General features: G+C 47.5%; 1 protein-coding gene across 6 annotated transcripts; it reads left to right on the top strand.

Annotated features, from left to right (window-relative positions):
* Positions 1-2,285: 2,285 nt before the first annotated feature.
* Positions 2,286-18,071, top strand: plekha1b (pleckstrin homology domain containing, family A (phosphoinositide binding specific) member 1b). 6 transcript variants are annotated; one of them, XR_009931741.1, is made up of 13 exons: positions 2,286-2,399; positions 6,830-7,003; positions 8,462-8,518; positions 8,688-8,733; positions 9,628-9,725; positions 10,700-10,822; positions 11,059-11,196; positions 11,525-11,593; positions 12,998-13,062; positions 13,161-13,224; positions 13,438-13,527; positions 15,143-15,423; positions 15,915-16,052. XR_009931741.1 is itself a non-coding variant. In XM_062474155.1 (13 exons), the coding sequence occupies exons 2-13, from the start codon at positions 6,863-6,865 to the stop codon at positions 16,165-16,167; spliced, it is 1,185 nt and encodes a 394-aa protein (XP_062330139.1). In that variant the 5' UTR covers positions 2,286-2,399; positions 6,830-6,862; the 3' UTR covers positions 16,168-16,301. The 6 variants fall into 6 exon arrangements, 5 of the variants coding, with proteins under 5 accessions (XP_062330139.1, XP_062330138.1, XP_062330140.1 ...); XM_062474155.1 differs by lacking the exon at positions 15,143-15,423 and adding an exon at positions 14,374-14,414 and having other exon boundaries at positions 15,915-16,301; XM_062474154.1 differs by lacking the exon at positions 15,143-15,423 and adding an exon at positions 14,374-14,444 and having other exon boundaries at positions 15,915-16,301.
* The last annotated feature ends 4,125 nt before the right edge of the window (positions 18,072-22,196 follow it).

The raw sequence follows: 22,196 nt of genomic DNA, 5'->3' as shown, positions 1-22,196 counted from the left end.
CTTATCTAATCGCTGTAGTTGAAGCATTGTATATTAAAGATAAGGTGATAGCATATTAATTTCAAACACGTTTTGCCTGAATGACAAATTACACGTCAACAGACACACACACAAACACACTCACACAGGACGGTCTTCATCCTAAAAATAGCCCTCCCTAAGTTCACAAAACATGGCAATGGCTATTGTTTCCAGGGGCTCCAAAATGAGGGGAAAAGGAAGCCTAGTTTCTCCATGCACTATAGTTTCAAATGGGCAGAGTGCCTCTGAGGAAGCCTCAAATCCTGCATGCTATACTCAGGCAAACACAGTCTATCGTATACTGCACCTACAGTAGTCCATCTATTCAGGCTGTATTTAAACCAGCATTAACTCAGCATTCCTTTACAGTCAACTAACCAGCCCAGATGGTCACAGAGGACTTGCTCGGCTACACACGGTAGGCTACAGTTCCAGAGAAGGAACAGCTGATAAGGTGTGACCACAGAAGGACCTACACATGCTATAGTGCTCCCTGCTTTCCCTCCTCTCCTAGCCAGCCCCCCTAAGGCCAGGCTTTATCTCCCTGACCCACTTCTGGGCTCCGCCAGCATACACAGCCTTCTCACCTCACACAAGTCAGTTGATATTTACAGTAGCCCACCTGTGTTACCTTCTGCTGTTCCAGCAGGACGAGTCTAGCTGGGCTGTCTTAACATCAGCATGGACCTACTGTACTAGTGTGTGTGTGTGTGTGTGTGTGTGTGTGTGTGTGTGTGTGTGTGTGTGTGTGTGTGTGTGTGTGTATGTGTGTGTGTGTGTGTGTGTGTGTGAGTGTGAGTGTGAGTGAGAGTGTCTGTATCTTCATGTACGTGTCTCTGTGTGTATATATGTGTGTGTGTGTGTGTATATGTGTGGCTGTGTATGTGCGTGTGTGTGCATGCGTGTATAGATTATGAAGCTGCTGATGTGGTGAATCCAGCAGGGCTGTGCTCCCACAGAGAGTGGGTAATGGAGGGTTTTAGGTCACGCTGTCTGTGTGTGTTTCAGCATGCACCTCTCGTTCTGTTCAGGTCATTACACTCCCATCTCTCCACAAAGAGCCACAGTCTGAAACATGGAAACGCTCTCCAGCAAAAAGCTAGCAGCCCTCTGCACATTAAGGCTTGGTTAAGGCCTGGGAAGTCCCCCTGGAACAGGGAACTGTTATACCAGATGTTTTTTCCTTGTTTTGAGCTGTGTATGTGTGTACATGTTTGTGAGTTTCAGTGTGTGGGTGGGTGGATATCTGTGCCAGTATCTGTGTTTGTGATTAGCAGTGGCGATACAGATAAAAGATCATGACATGCTAACGGTTCGTCAGCCAGCCATTCATGAATACAGTGTATCTACACATCAGGAAATACCTGACGTTTAGCCGTAGATTCAAATATCACTACGGATGAGGAAGCTGAACATTCCATTAAACAATACAAAATGAGGCCTCACTAGAGTCATTTGGCACAAGTTATTCCCTTTTGAAACAGCCTGACGTTAATAATGTTCATATCTGAAACAAAAATGCTATGTGTGTCAACCAAAAATTGCTTCTACGACCAAATTAGAAAGAGGGAGGAAAAACGTCTTTCATTCAAATGTTTGGGTACATTTACGTTTATTCACCAAGGATTGGCAGTCAATTGGGTCTCTGCAACTACTTGTACCATTATCCTTTGCGGGGAATGGAGAAAAAAACTACAACTCTGCTCCACGTCCCCGCCCTCCACCTCAGCCCCTTGGTCTGGATAAGTAGGCTACAGTAGGAATATTAATGGTGATGGGCTGAACGATTAGCGTGAAAACAGTGCCAGCAAGCCCTTAATAGTTATAAACCTTCAGAATAAACGTACTACTTTAATTGACCTTTATATTGACATCTATCATAACTGTGTTTTTGACAGGTTCCCCTGCCAACCACTACCTACCACACTACCTGACATAGAAGGGGACATTAAGAATATATTTGATGATAGTTTAATAGTGACAACTTATATTTGTAGGAGTAAAATGTATTTCAGTGATACAATGTGAACATTCCTGCTTTCCCATAATTGTTTTTGAACCCAGTCCCAATTCACAAAGCGCTGACAGAATGGAGTTTGAGGCAGGGATGCAGGGTAAATGTAGCCTATACATTTGCACATATTTTATTTTAGTGGTTGAAAAACTGGTGTGAATTATGTACGGTTGAAATGCAACTTCCTTTGTACAACGGCTGAAAGTACTTTCTCGATTAGGATTTTGGTTGACTTTTATTTTGAAGATCTCAAAATCCTCATTGACGCTTGCTTCACTGTACAGGCTGAAAGTCCTTTCGCTTCGAGTGAGTACCAATACCATAGCAAAAGCTGCCACATATAATTCCTAAAGAACAGAACTATGTGAGTATATCTAATCATATCATTTATTTGCAATACGCAGTCGCTTGGATTGTTCTATTGCGCTATGTGTGGGTTGCTTTGAACGCAGTCTAAATGCGTATTCATTTCCACCACTTTTTACAGTGGCCACAACTGTGAGCGATAACGCTCGATGTAGGCTACAGTAGCAGGGCAATCGAAAAGTACAGACTGTTGTGCTATATCACCAGGCTATATAATGTATTTGCTTCCATTTTTTATCGACAGCATAACCACAGAGCGATACAGTTATTATAAAACTCTTACGGAATGTTAGAATGTCATGTTATGTAGGAAATAGCTGGATCGTTGTAAACTATTAAAATAGGCTATAGCCTACTGATATTTAAAATAGATCTGTCGTTTGAATTCAACGATGTCGATGTATTCAGGATGCCGTCGTTTAACAGACTACATGCTTTCTCATCATAACTTAATATTGGCAATGTGCCTTATCTTTTTTATGGTGCTTTAAATCACATTTGATAAGCTGATTTAGATAAAAACATATTTCTTTCCAGGTGTGGTTCACATATGATTCCTTCATATTATATGAATTAGATACTGTTGAAGGGGAGCGTAATGTTACAGCAAGGTAATAATCATATGTCGTGTAGAAAGGTTTGATGACATACAGACCCAGAATGAAGCAGAGAGACAGGCTCATAGAAATTAATTTAAACATATAGCCTAGTAGGGGAGTTTCGTTGGCCTCACAATTCTGCAGCATGGACTATGTCCCCTGAGTCCTAAGAAATCACTCTATAACAGAACTATACTGGACCGTAGAGAGTCTACTGTCAGATGTTCATCTCTGTTGATTCATGTTACAGTCATGGTTTTCACATAGGCAAAATGTGGCCTACCTCAAAAAGCCAGCCTTCTGTCTTTAGCAGTTTCTGCCGAGCTAAACAGGGTAGCACTGAAATGCATGATTACCAATACATTTAAGAATAAAGTTGAGCGTTTGCCAAAGTTTTATTGTTTTGGTTCCTGAGATGTCTACAACTGATTTGTTTCTTCAGACCGTGACATTAGTAGATAGTTGTATGTGTTTTACACTGTGCGTGTGTGTGTAGCTTCTGTCTGTGTGCTGGGTGGAAAAAGTAAAGCATGTCTCAGCTGCAGTGTGACACAGATACACCCCCACACACACATGAACACTAACACACCTACAAAAGCACACTTACCAATACACACACACACACACATGCACTTAAGCATACTGTTTAAACAGTCATACTCTGATCTGCGTGTGTGTATGTGTGTGTGTTTGCATCCTGTCCTAAACTAACATAGCCAGGGATCATTTAGCCGAACAAACCGTTGGTACATTGAGTGGAGGGAACAGGAAGAAGCAGACGTCAGTGGAAACAGACCTGTCCCTAAGGTACTGTCACCCTGGTTAACACAAGGCTCTGACCTTTTATTTAACCCAAACCCGGATCCTGAGAAAGATCAAAGACCAAAACAGACCAGTGTAGAGCTCTGTTTTAGTTAAGTACAAACCACAGTTTTACGGTCTGCTTTGTACTTGATGTTATCTTGATGTTAGTGTGTGTGTCACAGTGAGTATGTGTGTGTGTGTCAGAGTGTGTGTGTGTCAGTGTGTGTGCATTTGACTCAGAGGGATGACTAGTGTCAGGCCCTCTGCACTTTGCAGTCAAGACAAGAGTCAAAGGTCAGCATGTGTGTGTGTTTATGTGACTGTATGAGTATGTGTGTGTACATGTGTTGGTTTTAAAGGGGAAGTGTCATCTCAGTCCCCCCACCCCCCCCCCCCTCCACCCCCGTGGATGGAGGGATGGATGAGGGAGCAACCATGCGGTTTAGAGGTTTTCTGGAGAGGGGTAGGGAATTGGAGAGAGAGAGAGAGAGAGAGAGAGAGCAGGAGCTAGAGAGGGACAGAGAGAACAGCAAAGGAAAGGGAAAGTGAGAAGAGAGAGGAAGAGAGGAGAGGATAGAATTAGGGGTGAAGCCAGAAGAGGAAGAGAAGCAGATGGCCTATAACAGAGGGGAGAACGGAGAGAGGGAAGGAGGGATAGAGAGAGAGAGAGAGAGCTATTCTGGGGCCGTGCTCCTTCATGCCCCAGGAGAGACCCTGCACTGCTCAGCTGTGTCCAGTCAGGTGGCCTATCCTGTGTGTGTGCGCGCGCGTGTGTGTGTGTGCGTGCGTGTGTGTCTGTGTGTGCGTTAAGTGAGGAAAGAGACAGAGAAAGTGTGTTGTTTCTTTTGCATCTGTTTCTGTCTGCCTTATGCACTTGCAGTATGAACACATTGTGTGGGTGTGTGTGTGTGGTGTGAGTACTCCATGCCTGTGTAAGCATGCTGATAATAGCCAACATCGATGTCATGTTCCAGGAATGCCACGTCTTTCAAGATTTCTTCATCCTGGTTGTACAGGTAGAACCCTATTCACAGTCCGGAACCTTCCTGTTCATCCACTAGTCCTGTTTTAGACCTCTTCTGACTGAAGCCAGCTCCTCTGGGAGATGTGTCCTGCTTTGAGACAGTGACAGGGGTGTGTCCTTCTGGAGGGAGAGGAATGACTGTATGGCTGTAAGAGCTCCAGTCTGAATGTGTGTGTGTGCATGCATGCGTGTGTGTGTGTGTGTGTGTGTTATCCACAGGGCGCCAGGCCAGGCCAGTGTGTTCATCCCAGTCATTTCACTTACCCATCTCTGTCCCTGTTTGTCCTGATTTGTCAAGCCCCCAGGATCAAAGGTCACATGATTGCAGTGTCTTCTGCAGTGTGCCGGTCCTAAGCCTGTTGATGGATAGCCGGGTGGCATGGGAACCAAGCCTGGGTTAAGATCCCATATCCACGGGGCATGGCAGCTGTTCTCCAGCAGAGCTCTGCCATGTTTATAAACACACACCCTTCTCCCGCCTCGGCCGGCACACACTCTGATTTCCTCTTCAGCGACCAGAGAGCGGAAATACGGGACGCTGGTTTCTGCCAAGCAGCACTGACAGGCTTGACCTGCTTCTGTGTGTGTGTGGGGGGGGGGGGATTGGGAGTGGGTGTTTGTGTATCTAAAGAATGTTGATTTTAGTGCATGACCTTGGGCGCATTTGCGCTTATGTTGCATGTCCGTGTGGATGTGTGTCTGTGGGTGTGTGTCTGTGGGTGTGTGTCTGTGGGTGTGTGTCTGTTGGTGTTTGTCTGTGGGTGTGTGTCTGTGGGTGTGTGTCTGTGGGTGTGTGTCTGAGTGTGTGTCTGTGGGTGTTTGTCTGTGGGTGTGTGTCTGTTGGTGTGTGTCTGTGGGTGTGTGTCTGTGGGTGTGTGTCTGTGAGTGTGTGTCTGTTGGTGTGTGTCTGTTGGTGTGTGTCTGTGGGTGTGTGTCTGTGGGTGTGTGTGTCTGTGGGTGTGTGTCTGTGGGCGTGTGTCCGTGTGTGTTTGTGCTCATGCGCCGTTTAGCCAGCCCACACGTCATCGATTCTTAGATTTCTACAGGCTTTGAGAGTTGCTCAAGGGAGTCAGGTGGCTGAGCGGTTAGGGAATCGGGCTAGTAATCAGAAGGTTGCCGGTTCGATTCCCCGCCAAGCCAAATGACGTTGTGTCCTTGGGCAAGGCACTTCACCCGTCTTGCCTCGGGGGAATGTCCCTGTACTTACTGTAAGTCGCTCTGGATAAGAGCGTCTGCTAAATGACTAAATGTAAATGTAAATGTGCTCAGATCAAGCTGTCTCTTACATCAACGTATGGGAGCGCCCCACCTACCCTCTTTGTCTCTCTCCCCCTGACCCATACACACATACACCTACACACACCTTCATCCAGGAACAGAACAGAAGCCATAACAGTTCACAGTGGAAATAGATGGGACAACGTTTAGGACCGTAGGGGGGAGGGGAGAAGGTCAGAGAATGTCGCCAAATTAACATTTAGATGACCTGTTTTCCCTGCACTTAGATAATGTATGGAGACTGTTTGGGGGAATAGAATAGGCAGGATTATTATAAAGTTGAGGCTTAGCCTGCAAACTCATCATCACTTGCCTGAAATGACATTTGTGTGTGTGTGGGCGTGTGTGTGTGTGGCTGTGTGTGTGTGTGTGTTGGTGTTTATCTGTTTCTCAGGTGATCTGTTTGATTTATGGACATGATAACATCTCCTAATCTGTTTATGACATGCACCCGTTTGCATGCATATCCTTGATGATAGTGGCTGCTGTGGCTCTGGTTGGCCCGTGGAACAGAGGGGAGGGAAGTGGGTGAGGCTGTCCCTGAAGGAGAGGGATGGTGTGATGTGTTAGCTAGTGATGAACACGCTTTAGTGACTCAGCCTCCTTGCACAGGGAAGCTGCTGAACTTCATGAAACAGATTTTCTCTCCACCTCGGTGTTCATCTCTATCTTGGTCTGTTTCTCATCGCGCTCTCTCTGTCTCTCTCGGTCTCTCTCTCTCAGTGGAATGAGCAGGGGGGGCCCAGGGTCGGGGAGATGCCTTATGTGGATCGGCAGAACCGTTTCTGTGGCTTCCTGGACATAGAGGAAAATGAGAACAGCGGCAAGTTCCTCCGCCGCTACTTCATCCTGGACACCAGCGAGGGCAGCCTGGTCTGGTACATGGACAACCCACAGGTGAGCATGCTGGGAAATGGAGACTAGATCACCATCTTTTTCACAAACAACTGAAGGAGCGCATACAGTATATTACCCACAGATGAAGCCGCAATGTATTGTGGTACAAGACGAATACATCGTCAACCTAACCTAACAGGTCAAGGAGGCTTTGTTCAAGCTTCCTTGAACAAAGCTGATGTTGTTTGGTCAATGAGCATAAAAAAGCAAGTGGTCCTCTGCCATGTAGAAGATTAATTAAGAATGTGTGTCTGTGTGTGTGTGCACGTATTCCTTTTTGTGTGTGTGTCTGTGTGTGTGTGTGTGTGTTCTTGAATGTGTGTTGATACTGAGCTAATCTTATAAAGTGTTGCATAGGATTGATCTGTGTGTGCTCAGGGCCACTCAGGAAGCGTGCACAGCACTGTATGTCTGCTGTGGTCTGATGTTATGTATTGTAGAGAGAGATAGACAGAGAAGGGAGGAACAGAGAGAAAGAGAGAGGCGGAGGGGGGCTGGGAGTGTGGTCAGGAGTCATGTTTCACAGGTCTGTACTATCCCGAAATGGTCCATCTACTGTATAGATAATGTCTCTATCTGGTGGTGGATCTATCCATCTGCCCATCCTTCTATATATATATCCATCCATCCATCCATCTATCCATAATTCTATATTAAATGTTTGCCTGCCTGTATGTCTGTCTGTCTATCTATCTGTAATGAGACTAGAACAGTCTGTGGTGAGGTTATATTGAGCCCTGTAAGGACAACTTGTACTAAGACAGACTTGGTCTTGTTCTCCCAAAAATACATGTTTTATTGATGTTGCTCTGAGCTCTGCATTAGTCTGCCCTGTTCGTCTCTGTCTTCACCTCTCCTCTCTTCTCCTCGGCTCTCTCTCTTTTTCTTTTGCAGCCCTCCCCTCCCCTCTCCTACCCACTCCTCCCCTCCCCTCTCCTACCCACTCCTCCCCTCCCCTCCCCTCTCCTACCCACTCCTCCCCTCCCCTCTCCTACCCACTCCTCCCCTCCCCTCTCCTACCCACTCCTCCGCTCCCCTCCCATCTCTTCTCCTCTCCACTTTGTCTGGGAGAGCTGCTTAAAGTTTGATGAAAGCTCTGATTCTTCTCCTCCCCTGACTGTCAGTAGTCCTCAGTGTGTGACCCAGCCCTGTTCTGCTGCACTGCTGTCTCTGACACACACTGAGCCTGTCCTGTCCTGTTCAGACAACTAACCTTCATGTTGAGTCCTGGGATGCTTTAAATATAGTCGTTGCCCTCAAGCACAGTGGTACTTTTGGATTTTACGATTCTGTCTTACTGTAAACACAAACATGGTTTTCTGAATCCCTCTCGCTCGCGCGCTCTCTTAATTCTTTCTCTTGTTCTCTCTGCTTTCCGCATTTTATCCTCATACCTCTCTTTCTTTCTGTGTCTCTCTCTTTCTCTACCTCTGTCTTTCCCTCCCTCCATGTCTGTAGAACCTGGCTAAAGGATCAGAGAATGTCGGCTCCCTCAAACTCAGCTACATTTCCAAGGTCAGTCATCGTCCAGTCATATCCTGGCTCACATTTTGACCAGCAGCATAGTTAGACTGCCACTTACCGTCATTCTCTCATTCTCAAATACGCTTAATACAGATTCATGCTCTCTCTCTCTCTCTCTCTCTCTCTCTCTCTCTCTCTCTCTCTTCCTTTTCTGTCTCAGGTTAGCGACGCCACAAAGCTGCGTCCAAAGGCTGAGTTCTGCTTTGGTAAGTCTCAGTTATCTACTTTTGCTACATGAATATCTGTGTGTGTGTGTGTGTGTGTGTGTGTGTGTGTGTGTGTGTGTGTGTGTGTGTGGACAGGAGCAGGAGCTCTTCCTGTGTGACGTGGTGGTGTTACGTGGGTCCTTTGTCCCCCTGTGGCGCGGTCACAGCAGCTTCTCTATCTGAATGGGAGGAAGCTGTAGGATGACCCTCCACTGACCGCCACTCAACACACTCAACACACTCGCCCCCTGGCAGGATGCTCAGTCATCCCAATTGAGCCCCCCCTCCCCCTCTCCCTCTCACACCGACAACCACCCCACACTGTAAAACCCTGTGTGGGTATATGTAGCCTGTTATTTGCATGATCTAGATCTCGGTTTGGATTCCTCCTCACACATGTCACACACAGATGTACAGTAGACAGCAGGAACACAAGATGTCACGTGTGTGAAGTTAGATTGTATAATTCACATGTGCTAATGTGGGAGTCAGGTGGCTGAGCGGTTAAGGAATCGGGCTAGTAATCAGAAGGTTGCTGGTTCGATCCCCTGGCTCTGCCAAATGACGTTGTGTCCTTGGGCAAGGCACTTCACCCTACTTGCCTCGGGGGGGAATGTCCCTGTACTTACTGTAAGTCGCTCTGGATAAGAGCGTCTGCTAAATCACTAAAATGTAATGTAAATGTAATGTAGCTAACCTGAAAGAAACACTGCAACTTCCCCTGGAGCCCTAACCACAAACTCTCACTCGTTCTGGCTCTCTCCCCCTCTCTTTCCTCCTCTCTCTCCCCCTTTTCTCTCCCCCTCTCTCCCCCTTTCTCTCCCCCTCTCTCTCCCCCTTTCTCTCGCCCTCTCTCTCCCCCTCTCTCCTCCACTCTCCGGCCTTCCTCTCCAGTTATCAACGCGGGGATGAGGAAGTTCTACCTACAGGCAAATGACCAGCAGGACCTGTTGGAATGGGTCAACATTCTCAACAATGCCACCAAGATCACCGTAGGTCCTCCCCTCTGCCTTTATCAGCTCCTCAGCTAGTCTTAGTCCTCTTAGAGGGATATTTCACTCTTTACTGTATTAGTCCTAAACAGGATCTTATACTTACTGTGGTTGTATCCCCCCTCCCCCTCTAAGTCTGCTGTGACACATTGTGTGTTGTGTGTTGCTAGAGTGTGTGTGTGTGTGTGTGTGTGTGTGTGTGTGTGTGTGTGTGTGTGTGTGTGTGTGTGTGTGTGTGTGTGTGTGTGTGTGTGTGTGTGTGTGTGTGTGCGTGCGTGCGTGTGTGTGGAGGTTCCATTAACTTTATCCTGAAGTTACAGAGAGCTCTCACATAGTGAATGTAGTGACTGACGTTATTGATTAGTGTATGTGTTTGTGTGCTGCCTCAAGGCTAGTAATGCCTACCTTCCTGACACACACACACACATACTCCAACCAGCTTCCAGGCTTTGGTTCAAACACCAGTGCACACACATTAATAACAGTTTGTAACACACCATACAGTGTGTGTGTAAGTTTGTTTGATTAGCATTGTTTGTACCACTCCACAGAATCCCATTGAAAAATGATTCACTCACTTACCAAAGACACCCATAGAAACACTAATACACAGAAGCAAGCACACTGTCTACATTGTGCTGGTTCATTCTATGCTAGCAGTTCCTTTTCCAAGGAAACATTATTTTCAGAATCCTTGAAACCAAACAGAGGCAGCCTGTGACTCACCTCACTCATGTTTCCCTTTGTCCTGCTCTTATGAATGTGTGTGTGTACGTGCCTGTGTGTGTGTGTGTGTGTGTGCTTGTGTGTCACGCTCCTTGTTATAGCACATGCTGAGCACATGCCCATATTTCTTAACAGTACTGAGTTGAATGACTGCTCTGCTGTTCTAATCAAACCCATTTGTTGTTTATACTGTATGTTGGTTCCATGTTGGATGATGTGCTACAGCCTGACGGTGTGTGGTGTTTCAGGTGCCCAAGTCGGGGGACCCCCAGTCCTACACAGAGGCCCACCAGGAGTCTCTGGGTGCCATGAAACAGGTCTCCTACAGGACAGACATCATAGGGGGCGTCCCCATAATCACTGCCACACAGGTCAGGATCCCCCTCACTTTTATATACAAACCAAGTTAACCTAGACACTCAACTTCTCTTGTGAAGTTAAGATGAGTCATGTGACTTCCTGCGTGGGCAAGACTCAGGATGTGAACGTCAGATCGATCCTGACCTCCAGTCTCCATAACAACCCTCCTGCTGTCGTTGTAGATGGCTGTTCCATCTGAGCCACCCCATCCCTGACTGTTTAATATCTGTGTGTGTGTGTGTTGCAGGAGCAGGGGGAGGGGCAAAATGGGGCTGAGAGGGGGGCTCTGAGGAAAGGCCATGGGCAGCTCCCCTACTTCCTGGGCCGGGTGTGCCAGGACCAGACAGTCATCAAGGCTGGATACTGTGTGAAACAGGGCGCTGTGGTGAGTCTCAGGGCCAGACAGGGATGGATGGATGGGTGGGTGAATGGTTACTGAGAGAGAGAGAGAGAGAGAGAGAGAGAGAGAGAGAGAGAGAGAGAGAGAGAGAGAGAGAGAGAGAGAGAGAGAGAGAGAGAGAGAGAGAGAGAGAGAGAGAGAGAGAGAGAGAGAGAGAGAGAGAGAGAGAGAGAGAGAGAGAGATGTTGATGTGCAGTCAACTGGCAGCTGTGCTGGCAGAGATTAAATGCTTGAATATTTGAGGTGCGTTTGATTTCACTTTTGGGAGGCAAAATCTAGCTAAAATACCTGTGTGTTTGATGGACTTTCTCAGATGAAGAACTGGAAAAGGAGATACTTTCTGCTGGACGAGAACGCAGTCAGCTACTTCAAGACTGACCAGGTGAATGTGAAAGCTGGGACACCTGAAGTCACTCCCACATACACAAACAATGTTGTGTGCCATTGATCAACCCTCCCTGAACCCACCTCCACACACACACACAAAGGGCAGTGCTCAACCACACCCTGGATGTTGCTGCTGGGTGAATGACTGTGAGGTGCTGAAGAAAGGGATTAAGGAAAGAGAAATAAAGAGGGAAAAATAAGAGAAAGACAAAGAAGGAGAGAGCTGCAGAATGAGAGAGATTAGTGTGGATCTGTGCATTATTCAAGGCCATCTAAGGTTCTGGTAAGGCCTCTAATATATAGCCAACCCTTGTCCCTGATGGAGGCTAGCTCAACACAGTAACACAGCCTCTAGCAGGGTTAGCTAGCTGCAACACTACACTCTCCACTGGGCCAGCGCTAGCACAGACAAAAGAGACTAATTAGATCCCCCTTTCCCATTCTGTCTTCCTTTCTTTTTCTGTCTCTCTCTCTCCCTGCCTATCTCTCTCTGAAATGATGCCGGGTTTATTCATGCCCCAAGGGCTTGTTAAGTCATGTGCGTGTGTGTACGTGGGTGTGTGTTTGTGTCTTTTGTGCTTAGTTGTGTATGTGTTGTGTGCTTGCGTGCGTTTGTAAGTGTGTCTGGGGATGGTATTGCCTTTAGGGATTGTGGTCTCAGCATGTTGTGGAATGTGTCCTGAATTCCATTTCTGGTATTTCACGTGTGGACAGCCTGGCATGTCCCAGCTTGTGTGTGTGTGTGTGTGTGTGTGTGTGTGTGTGTGTGTGTGTGTGTGTGTGTGTGTGTGTGTGTGTGTGTGTGTGTGTGTGTGTGTGTGTGTGTGTGTGGGCTGTTGAGACCACCTCCTGTGTAATACTAAACTCCCACATACACAACTCATTTGTGGATGGTGGAGGAGGAACATTTCGTCCAAACTTGGTCCAATATCTCCCTCACTACCAAACGCCTGCTCTGAACACTGTGTCTATGATATAAATACACAGTGAATCAACCTCTTTTCTATCTGCAATCCATTTGGATGCTGTGTGCGTCTGTGTGCGTATTTGTGTGTTTGTTTGGGGCGTGTGAGACTGTGCACGCTTGCGTGCTTATCACAGGGTAAGCAGGGCTCCTATTACCATCCTAATAATATAGCTGTCAATGAGGGCCTGTTGTCAATAATCCCAGGCTTCACATAGTCTGGTGCAGATGGGGCCTGGTTCTGTCAGCTGGCTCGCTGTGGCGTGTTTCTCCCCCTCTGAAGCCCTGTTCTCCAGGCCTCTGGGAGGGGCAGAGGGATGTCTCCAGTGAGCTTCAGACCAGCTTGGCTGAGGCCTGTGTGTGGTGTGTAACATGCTACCCTCTCTCTCTCTGTTTGCCTCTCTTTCTCTCTCTCTCTCTGTTTTTCCTTGTCAGGAGAGGGACCCTCTCAAAGTGATTCAGTTGAAAGAGGTTCACAAAGTCCAGGAGTGCAAACAAAGGTTAGTCTTCTTTATTTTAAATCAACTTCACTCTTTAAAGTAACCTTCTTGTGACAATGCCATGTGGTTGTGGTAGTTAATGTATTGTTTTCCTACAGTGACTTAATGATGAGGGACAATCTGTTTGAGGTAGTCACCAGCTCCAGAACTTTTTACATTCAGGTGAGGTCCTCGTCCTGGACTTTGTTATTGAGCAATGTGAATATGAACTCCTAATGATCTATCACTACAACAGTCTACAGCAGAACCTGACCAGTGCTTGATGTTCAGGAATGTACCTAATACTGTATGTTTCTCTCTCTCTCTCTCTCTCTCTCTCTCTCTCTCTCTCTCTCTCTCTCTCTCTCTCTCTCTTCTCACCCTCCTTCCCTCCAGTCGGACAGTCCAGAGGAGATGCACAGCTGGATCAAGGCCATCAGCGGTGCCATCGTGGCCCAGAGAGGGCCAGGTCGCTCCGCAGCCTCGGTACGTACCCACGCGGTACCAGGAAAACCCACGCTTGATTTATCTTACCTCCCGTGAAATACGTACTGCACAGCGGGCACAGTTCCATCTGTTCAGTGGGGCTTGTGGAGATGTCAAGTTCACCCCTGGTGTCACGTGGAACTGTGAGGTCAGTGTGTCTGAGGGAAGTCCAAGTTCACCCCTGGTGTCACGTGGAACTGTGAGGTTAGTGTGTACGAGGGAAGTTCGTTAGTGTTAGTGTACGACGCTCCCGTCAGTTCCACCAGAGGGAAGCCTGTTGTTTCGGTTTGGAAACACACTGATGTTAGTTTGGAGACAAACATTTTGTCAAGTCTGGGTCCCGATGTTCTAAACCCCAGCATCCTGTCTGGAGGGTGGGGTGTGGATCCTAGCTAGATGCTGCATGTTAGCGTTCCATGCAGAGTGGGAGTCTGTGTTCCTGTGTGATGTCTCCCACAAATGCACCCCAAATCTTGTTTTTCTTTCCAGCGTGTCTTTTCACATACTGTTGTGGCGTGCATTGCTGTGAATAAAGGTAGACCAGGTGCAGTTGGTTGGAGCTTTGAGCCAGACTCCAGTCCTGGTGTATGACCCATCCCCCCAGTAGAAAACTCAGAACACACACCCACCAACCACACTCCTCATCTCCCAGCCTTGCTCCTCGACTCCCCCTGCCTCCCTTCTCCTTTATTAGTCCCTTTCTCTTTCTCTATGTCTCTCTAACTTTATCTCTCTCTCTCTCTCTCTCTCTCTCTCTCTCTCTCTCTCTCTCTCTCTCTCTCTCTCTCTCTCTCTCTCTCTCTCTCTCTCTCTCTCTCCTAATGAAGCTACACTGTGTTGTTGCAGATGCGTCAGGCCAGACGGCTGTCCAACCCTTGTATACAGAGGTATACATTCCACAATGGTGAATGCAGCACGTATGTGACCCCTGACCTCTGCCCCCTAACCCCTGACGCCACAGCAGTAGGCCAGCTGCTCTCTGGCTGGTCCGCCTCTCCCTCCTCCCCTGCCTAGTTGTAGCGGAATGGAGCTTTCTCCCATCGCCTCCCCCTCTCGAGACCACCGTTCCCACCACCTCACCCCCTCACCTCCACCCCACGTCTGAGCATTCATCACTGGCTAGTGTCCTCAGCACACACCCTCTCATTAACCAGTGTAGACATCCACATCTTTATCATCTGGCATTAATTGATGCCGACTAACTCAGCCTACCTCATCTTGTCTCATCCGTAATCCATTCATCTTGACTTGGCGTCCGGGATTCTCCATGAGACGTGTGTCCTCCATCTTCCTGCTTCGTGTTCTCATGGGGTCCTTTAAGACGTCTGAGGCGTTGGTCTCAGGCCCCATTCTGTCTCTGGAGGTTTCCATCGGCGAGGCTCACATCGTTGAGAGCGATTTTCCTTCATAATGCCAAAGAACACCTTCCTGGATCATCTGTTTCTCTGCTGTATCTCGTCCTCGTCATCCTTACACACCCACATGTTTAGTCTCTGCAGTGGGAGGACCTTTGCTGACCCTTCGTGCTCTGTCCCATCCATCCACTTAATACTCCTACTGTAACTGACTGTCTGTCTCTCTGTCTCTCTGTCTGTCCTTTCCATGTATTTTCCAGAGAGTGAGGTGTGACAGTGACATACTAACATTCCAAAAATGACCTCGGCCCCGCCCACCGTTGCCGTCGTCCAATCACGTGGCCCCGCCACCTCTCCGCTTCCTTGTCTGCCTCCTGCCCCATGCCAGCATCCTCACCACCTCTTCCTGTTGCCATTGCTGCCCTCCGACCCTAGCCCCCAGGCTACGAACCAGCAACCCTGCTACCGCCTCCCTAGCTGCTAAACCACTGCTGCTGCCTCTAGTACCACCTGTACTGTACCGGCCCTAGTCCTACCATAGGTACTACTGTATTACTGCTCCTGCTGCCCACTCCCCATGCCTCTGCCTGACCCTGTTATAACAGCACTCAGCTTACGACCTCTGCGACCATGTGCCCAGTTACATCTGAATGACTATTTTCCCCCCACTCTCTCCACCTCCCCCTGTTCTCTACCTCTCTACCCTCACTACTCCACCCTCACTACTCCACCCTATTTCCCCCTCGCTCTCTCCCTCAACGTGTTCTCCCTCGCTCTCTCCCTCAACGTGTTCTCCCTCGCTCTCTCCCTCACCGTGTTCTCCCTCGCTCTCTCCCTCACCGTGTTCTCCCTCGCTCTCTCGTCCAACTCTCCCTTTCCTATGCTCCTTTCCCTTCCCGCCCCCTTACCCTGCTTCCACCTGACCCCATCCTCCCCCTACTCTCCCACCCTCTCCCTTTTTCCTGTCCTCTCCCCAATTTCTCCCCCTCTAACCTTCTCCCCTGTCCTCCCCCACTCCCTCCCCCTCTACAGGAGCACAGGGACCACACCTCCTCCTCCACTTACTACAGCAGCAGCGACCAGACCCCCCATGTCCCACGGCCCCCAGCCGTCTCTCCAGTGCCCCTCCCCCACCCCCCAGCATGCTCGTCCAGCCCCGCCCCCGCGGGCGCTCAGCCTGACGCTGGACAGCCAGGACTTCCTGGGCCTGTTGCCGTGGCGAGGGCACCAGGGCGCGTCGCCCAGATCCCGCCTGTCGCTCCAGGAGACGCGCATCTCCAAGTGACGGGCCAGGACCACGAGGCGTCGCCGTGGAAACGGCGCAGCAAGGTTGGGCTGGTGAACAGAAAGTGCGACGTCCTGGAAGACTCCGTCCCTCTGGAGGAGACGGACCTGCATGTCAGCCTGGTGTGACAGGGTTCTCTCTCTACACCCCCCTCCCTCTCCCTCTCCCTCTCCCCACTCACCACCACCGTCACACCAACCCCAATCCTGCCCTGCTTCATATGACTCCACTTCCCCCTCCCTCCCCCAGTGCCCATCCTGTTGAATGGTCATTGGTGTCTTTTGCTGGCACCAACGGGACAGGGACAGTCAACTCCAGGAGGCAATCGGACAGAGCTCATCCAATCCGAGCTCGTCTTGTGCAGCCTGATTGACCAATCAGAGCACATGTTGCCTGGCCAGGGAGACAGGAAGTGGCTCCATGTGATCTATGATTGTCAACTTAGCTCTGCTCTCCTCAGCCAGTGATAGGATGCTGTTTCAAGCTTCTTTCGTGCTAGCTTTTTTTATTGACATGATTTCCAATGTCTGTTTCTTTTTGTCTGTATTTTCTGGGGGGGGGATGCTGGGAAGGTTCTGGACTAGTGCTCAGTCTTCTGTAACATACTGGACCTTTCATTCATGCCCCCCTCTCTCCTTGTACTTCATACCTAGAGTAGCACATTCACCTCTCTCTCTCTAAGGAGATCTGTGGATATGAGAACACCATCTCATATCTTAAGGAACTCCTTCATGGAGTGTCGACAAGACTATTTGCCTCGGTTCTGGGTCAGGCTTGTAAGAAAAGGGTGGTGGGTGTCATTTAATGTACAGGGAGACTATAGGTTGCTTTTGTACTGATGTGAATTGAAAGAAGAGTTTATATATTTTGACTTGGAGACTGCCCTCACTACTAATTACTCACAACGATGTGTTTTAGATGTCTTGTGCTTTTTATAGGTGTGTACTTTTAAAGTTGAGAATTTTCATTTTAATCCAAAGCATGGAAATAAAGTAGATGTTCAAACAGAGACATGAAGCCAAATCCAGAAGAACACCATCCCTCTTGTTTTTGTTATGGAATCTACAGTAGATGTGTTATATTTCTAATGAAATGCATACATAACACATTTATTGTAGTTCTATTCACATACATACTGTACATACTGTACAAACACATACTGTGTTTGCCAAATGAAGTCCTGCACTGTATCGTCCTGTGCCTGTCTGCCAATGTTTGCATGTGTGTGTGGGGGTTTACCCACAGGGGTACAGGGGAAATGTAGTAAATAACATAACCAAAGGCCTGATGGGTAAGGCCTTTACCTGGCACTTCGTGGACACACTAGGATATCTTTAATGATGCTCAGTCTGTGGTTATCTACTCTTTTATACGGCCCTCTCCCCTGACTCTTATCTTCTTCATACCATTTATACTTGTTGGTGTGTGACTGTTGGGAAGTGTAAGACCTTGTAATGACCCAAAGATGGTTAGATCTAGATTCAAATATATATACATTCATGGAGGCTTTGTTACATTTTAAAATAGTAATGATAGATTAGGCAATATAGTATTTCCTGGGTTAGATACAGTTGGGATGGACGTTTGGGGCCAGAGTTGGCTCCAAGGATCTTGCTTAGCAGCTTCTGAGGTGGACTGTGCCTGCCTCCATTTCCAAGATGGTGGAGGAGTTAGTTTCTTTGATCTAGGCTGTACTTGCTGTGGTCCTGTGACCTGTTATCCTGTGACTGTGTTGCACAACTGTACTGTTGAGCTGGTGAAGTGCCTGCATTATTTCTATTGAGAAAAACAAAATAAAACAAAACTAGCTATTTTGACCCTTTGAAATTATGTACCTGATGTTGTTAGATCATGTGCATTATTTATTAAGGAAAGTTTGAAAATAAATCAATCAATGTAAGTGTCATTGCGTTTTGACTCATTATTTTTATAAATAGACTACAAAGTGTATATTTAGGGCACGATACCCATTCTGGATGTCCCCAAAAATGTAGGTTAGAATGATGCCACCTGGTGATAGTAAGAAGTACTACAGCCACATACCACTGGACCACACCTCTTAAAAATATTTTAGGGGCAAAAGAGCTTTCTGTGATTGACAGAAGTTTTCATATTTTATCTACCATATAACAAGGGTTGCAAGCTAATCTAGTCAGGTTCTGCTAGGTGTATAGAATAAAGGATGCAGCAACAGCACACTACTGCCCTCTATTGATACTAAAGGTCTGACTCCTAGCCCTGTTTTCTGGTGAGAGAGAGAACTGAAAACAGACACCCTCTCCTCTTCCTCTCTCTGATATATCTCTGATGGATGTTCAAATAAACAGCAAGGACCGATCTGTCTCCAGATGTCATGCTGTCTGGATGGAGCTGACTGAATCACTCCTGCCTTAAAGCGGCCCTGGCAGTCACACGCTGTTCAACATGCAGCGCCAGAGGCCGTGAGCTAGCTGATGGCGGAGCAGGGAGGTGTGTACTTTCAGCTCTTTCAAACCCTGAGTAGGAGTCATGGCGGGGAGTGATGATGTCAGCCATACTGTAAGTCCATCTCAGTGGGTGTGTGCGAGGGAGAGAGACCAGCACAACCAGCTGGGAGAGAGTTCTGTCACCACAACAACGAGGATAAACAGAACCACGATGGCCGCCCCCCGTCTACCCAGCCCTGACACGCCACGCACACATCCACACCCCTCTCCCCCGAGTGTAAGTCTATGGTTTGGTCCATCCATCTCTAGGTCATTATTTTTGTGGGGTGCTGGGCAAGTCGATGTCTGTCCCAGGGGTTCCTGGTTGCTGAACATCCGTCATAATGACGGAGAATGGCTGGAGCTCACATCTGCATGAGCATGCAGAGACTCACTCAATTTATCATCACACCCGATTTTCTTTGCAACCATACAGATATTTATCTCTGTGTGGGTGGTGCTGTGTGATGGGTTTGCTGTGTGTCTGTGATGTGCATGCATCCATGTGAATGTGCTTTTAAGTGAGATGTGTGTGTGTGCGGAAGTATTACATAAGAAATGTTCAATTCCAGATGTGACAAGACAGCCATTGAACATTGAACACTTGTGGTGGATATACAGAGAGACATGTTCGACTTCTGATTGATTGAAACCACTCGCAAGCACATTCAGCTGATGCTGCTGTCCCCAGTGGTAATCACTCTACAGTTTTCTCCAAGCCTAACTCTAAACCCCATTATCTGCCCAATCTTTCATCAGACCAAGAAGGCATCCTCACAGACATTTGAGGATATAAGTCTTGAGGTTTATGATATTGCTAAGCAAATTTTTTATTCTTGCCAACCAGTCATCTAATAACATATGTATGGGTAAACAATGCCACGTCTTTCATTACTGAAAAACACACTAAAACACTCAACCAAACAGCCCTGGCATGGCCAGCTTTCGATTCTGTCATTCCATAATCGTAAATAAGTTAATTCCTCTCACTTGTATTGTTTACTTCCCGTCATAAAGCAGAGAAGCATTCCCAGATGAATTACTTGAAAGTGAGCAATAAACCTTGCAAGATGTGATGCTAGTTTGACAACAATGTCACAGATAATTTATATCACATTTGAAACCCAACAACCTGTAAATAAATGTGTCCTAAATATATAATAGAGCACTGAAAATAAGGTCTATTTTTCTGGTGTTCTGTCCATAACCAGCAATAACCAGACACTGGCAAATCCTCAGAAAGTTCTGCAGTGTAAGCTCTGGGAAGAAGCTTCTTAATCAATCTAATGGAGCAATAACTCTGCATCAATCTATAAGATAAATGAGAGAGGCTATCTCTGGGCCTGGCTAGCATCAATCTCCACTAGAACAGTTCAGAGGAAAGGACAGTATGTTTTCCCAGAGAGAGAGACACAAATAAGCAGTCTCATTTAGCCAAATGTGGTTTTAACCAACAACAACAGTATTAGGTTGCCATTACAGCAGTGCAATAAGACAGGGGAGAGCGTATTGTAAGCATAATGTGATTTACATAAGATAAAATCCTTGTCTTTTCGTGGGCAGCATGGTTTTGGCCACATGGCAGGACTACAGAGGTCTGAACCATCTCCCCAAACCTGGGATTGATATATTGTTCTGTGTGGTGAGAATGTAATCTGAGACAACAGGTTTGGTAGTTTAATCACCACAGAGCCCTTCCATGGTCTTGTGAGAGCAACTGAGAAACGAACTGGACCATGCAGGACCACACAACACAGCGAGCCACAGACGGAGCAGAAAACAGGATGTGCCCTGGGCAAAGATGGAGCTACAGACAGGGTGGATGGTAAGGGTGTTCATGTGTTGTCTGGCACACATGGCAAATCATCTAGTGTGCTGATGGTCTTCTACTGACAATACTGTGTTATCTAATCCATGACTGCTGAAGCACTAATGAGCAGGAAAGCCACATGTGGGAGTCCTCCATATTTCTGGTGTTGATGAGGCAGCGCAGGACAAATTCTCATTACCATTTGAAGTGTGTGTGTGTGTGTAAGTGTGTGTTGTGTGTGTGACTCATACAAACTGGGGACCAGTTCAGAAGGCATGGGGGTTGGCCCAGAGAGGTTCCGGGAAAGCAGAGCTCTGTGTTTGACTTCCCTCCAGCACCACTTACATCATAAACTGTGGTGATGAGATGTCCAGGGCCCCTTTAACACGCCTGCTGCTATATGGACTGGCAGAACCAGCAGATACATGGTTTATTGACCAGGAGTGGATTCTTAGATCCACAGAAACATGATACAATAACTGAAACAATAACTCAGTACGTTAATGTACTCATAGCTTTGGAGCTTTGCAGATGGAATAAAACAGGGCAAATCCACTCCCTGGTCTCTCTGCACATCTGAAATACAGTATGGCTACCGGTCCTAAGAAGCTGGGCAAGGAGAAAGAGAAAGAGGGAGAGAGAGAGAGAGAGAGAGAGAGAGAGAGAGAAAGAGGGGGAGAGAGAGAGAGAGAGAGAGAGAGAGAGAGAGAGAAAGAGGGAGAGAGAGAGAGAGAGAGAGAGAGAGAGAGAGAGAGAGAGAGAAAGAGGGAGAGAGAGAGAGAGAGAGAGAGAGAGAGAGAGAGAGAGAGAGAGAGAGAGAGAGAGAGAGAGAGAGAGAGAGAGAGAGAGAGAGAGAGAGAGAGAGAGAAGAGGGAGCGAGAGAAAGAGGGAGCGAGAGAAAGAGGGAGCGAGAGGAAGCAAGGTAGAGTGGAAGGGTGAAAGACGGCAAAAGAAGAAAAGAATGAGAACAATATTAGAGAAGTGGTGTAACCATCCTGGTTGTCCGACTTGAGGTCATAGTTCTCCCTCCCTCAGGTCTCCTCAATCCCCATCTCTATGGCGATGAGGGTGGTAACAGAAACACAAAAACACAGAAAAAGAATGTGAGAAAGAGAGAGTCCCAGGGCACCAACGGAAATGAAGCATCAAGCCAGACCTCTTCAAAGGCAGCAAGGTCACTCTCTCGCATCTGTCTCAATGAAATAGAAGTTTGGAGCAATATTTCGACACTTTTCAAAATCTATCTCTTTTGAAAAGCTAATTTATGAAAAAGGAACAGAGTAGGCAGGAGGTTGTTTGCCGTGGTGGGGTTCCAGTCAGATGCCACAGTATGGATGAACCTTCCAGAACACTGACGCATTCAGGCCCTCTCCCTCTGCAACCTGGCAAACGCCTGGAAGTCCCAGCTCTGGGCTTGTCAGAATTACCCAGAGTGCATCACTCTCATGCTAATCCAGAGCAGGCAAGTCAACTCCCATTAGAGATTATTACAGAATGGGATGTCTCCAATCTGGATAAGGTCTCAGGCCCCCTCACAGATTAACCAGATTACACCAGATCATCTTTACAAGCGTTGTCTTTCAGAGACATGACAGGTGAGATTCAAAAGATCTGGGAGGATTTTACATGTACAGTACCTTTTGGTCATGAAAACATTCCCCTCCATCAGAGAGAGACTGATATAGTGTGCAGCCTGGCCAGACATCTGACCCAGCTGTTGACTAATGCAGGCGCATGTCAATTATTTTACGGAA

This window comes from Osmerus eperlanus, chromosome 12 (assembly GCF_963692335.1).
Source record: "Osmerus eperlanus chromosome 12, fOsmEpe2.1, whole genome shotgun sequence".
Lineage (NCBI taxonomy): Eukaryota > Metazoa > Chordata > Actinopteri > Osmeriformes > Osmeridae > Osmerus > Osmerus eperlanus.
Note: the sequence above shows the minus strand (reverse complement) of the source record. Positions and strands in the feature narration are given on the sequence as shown.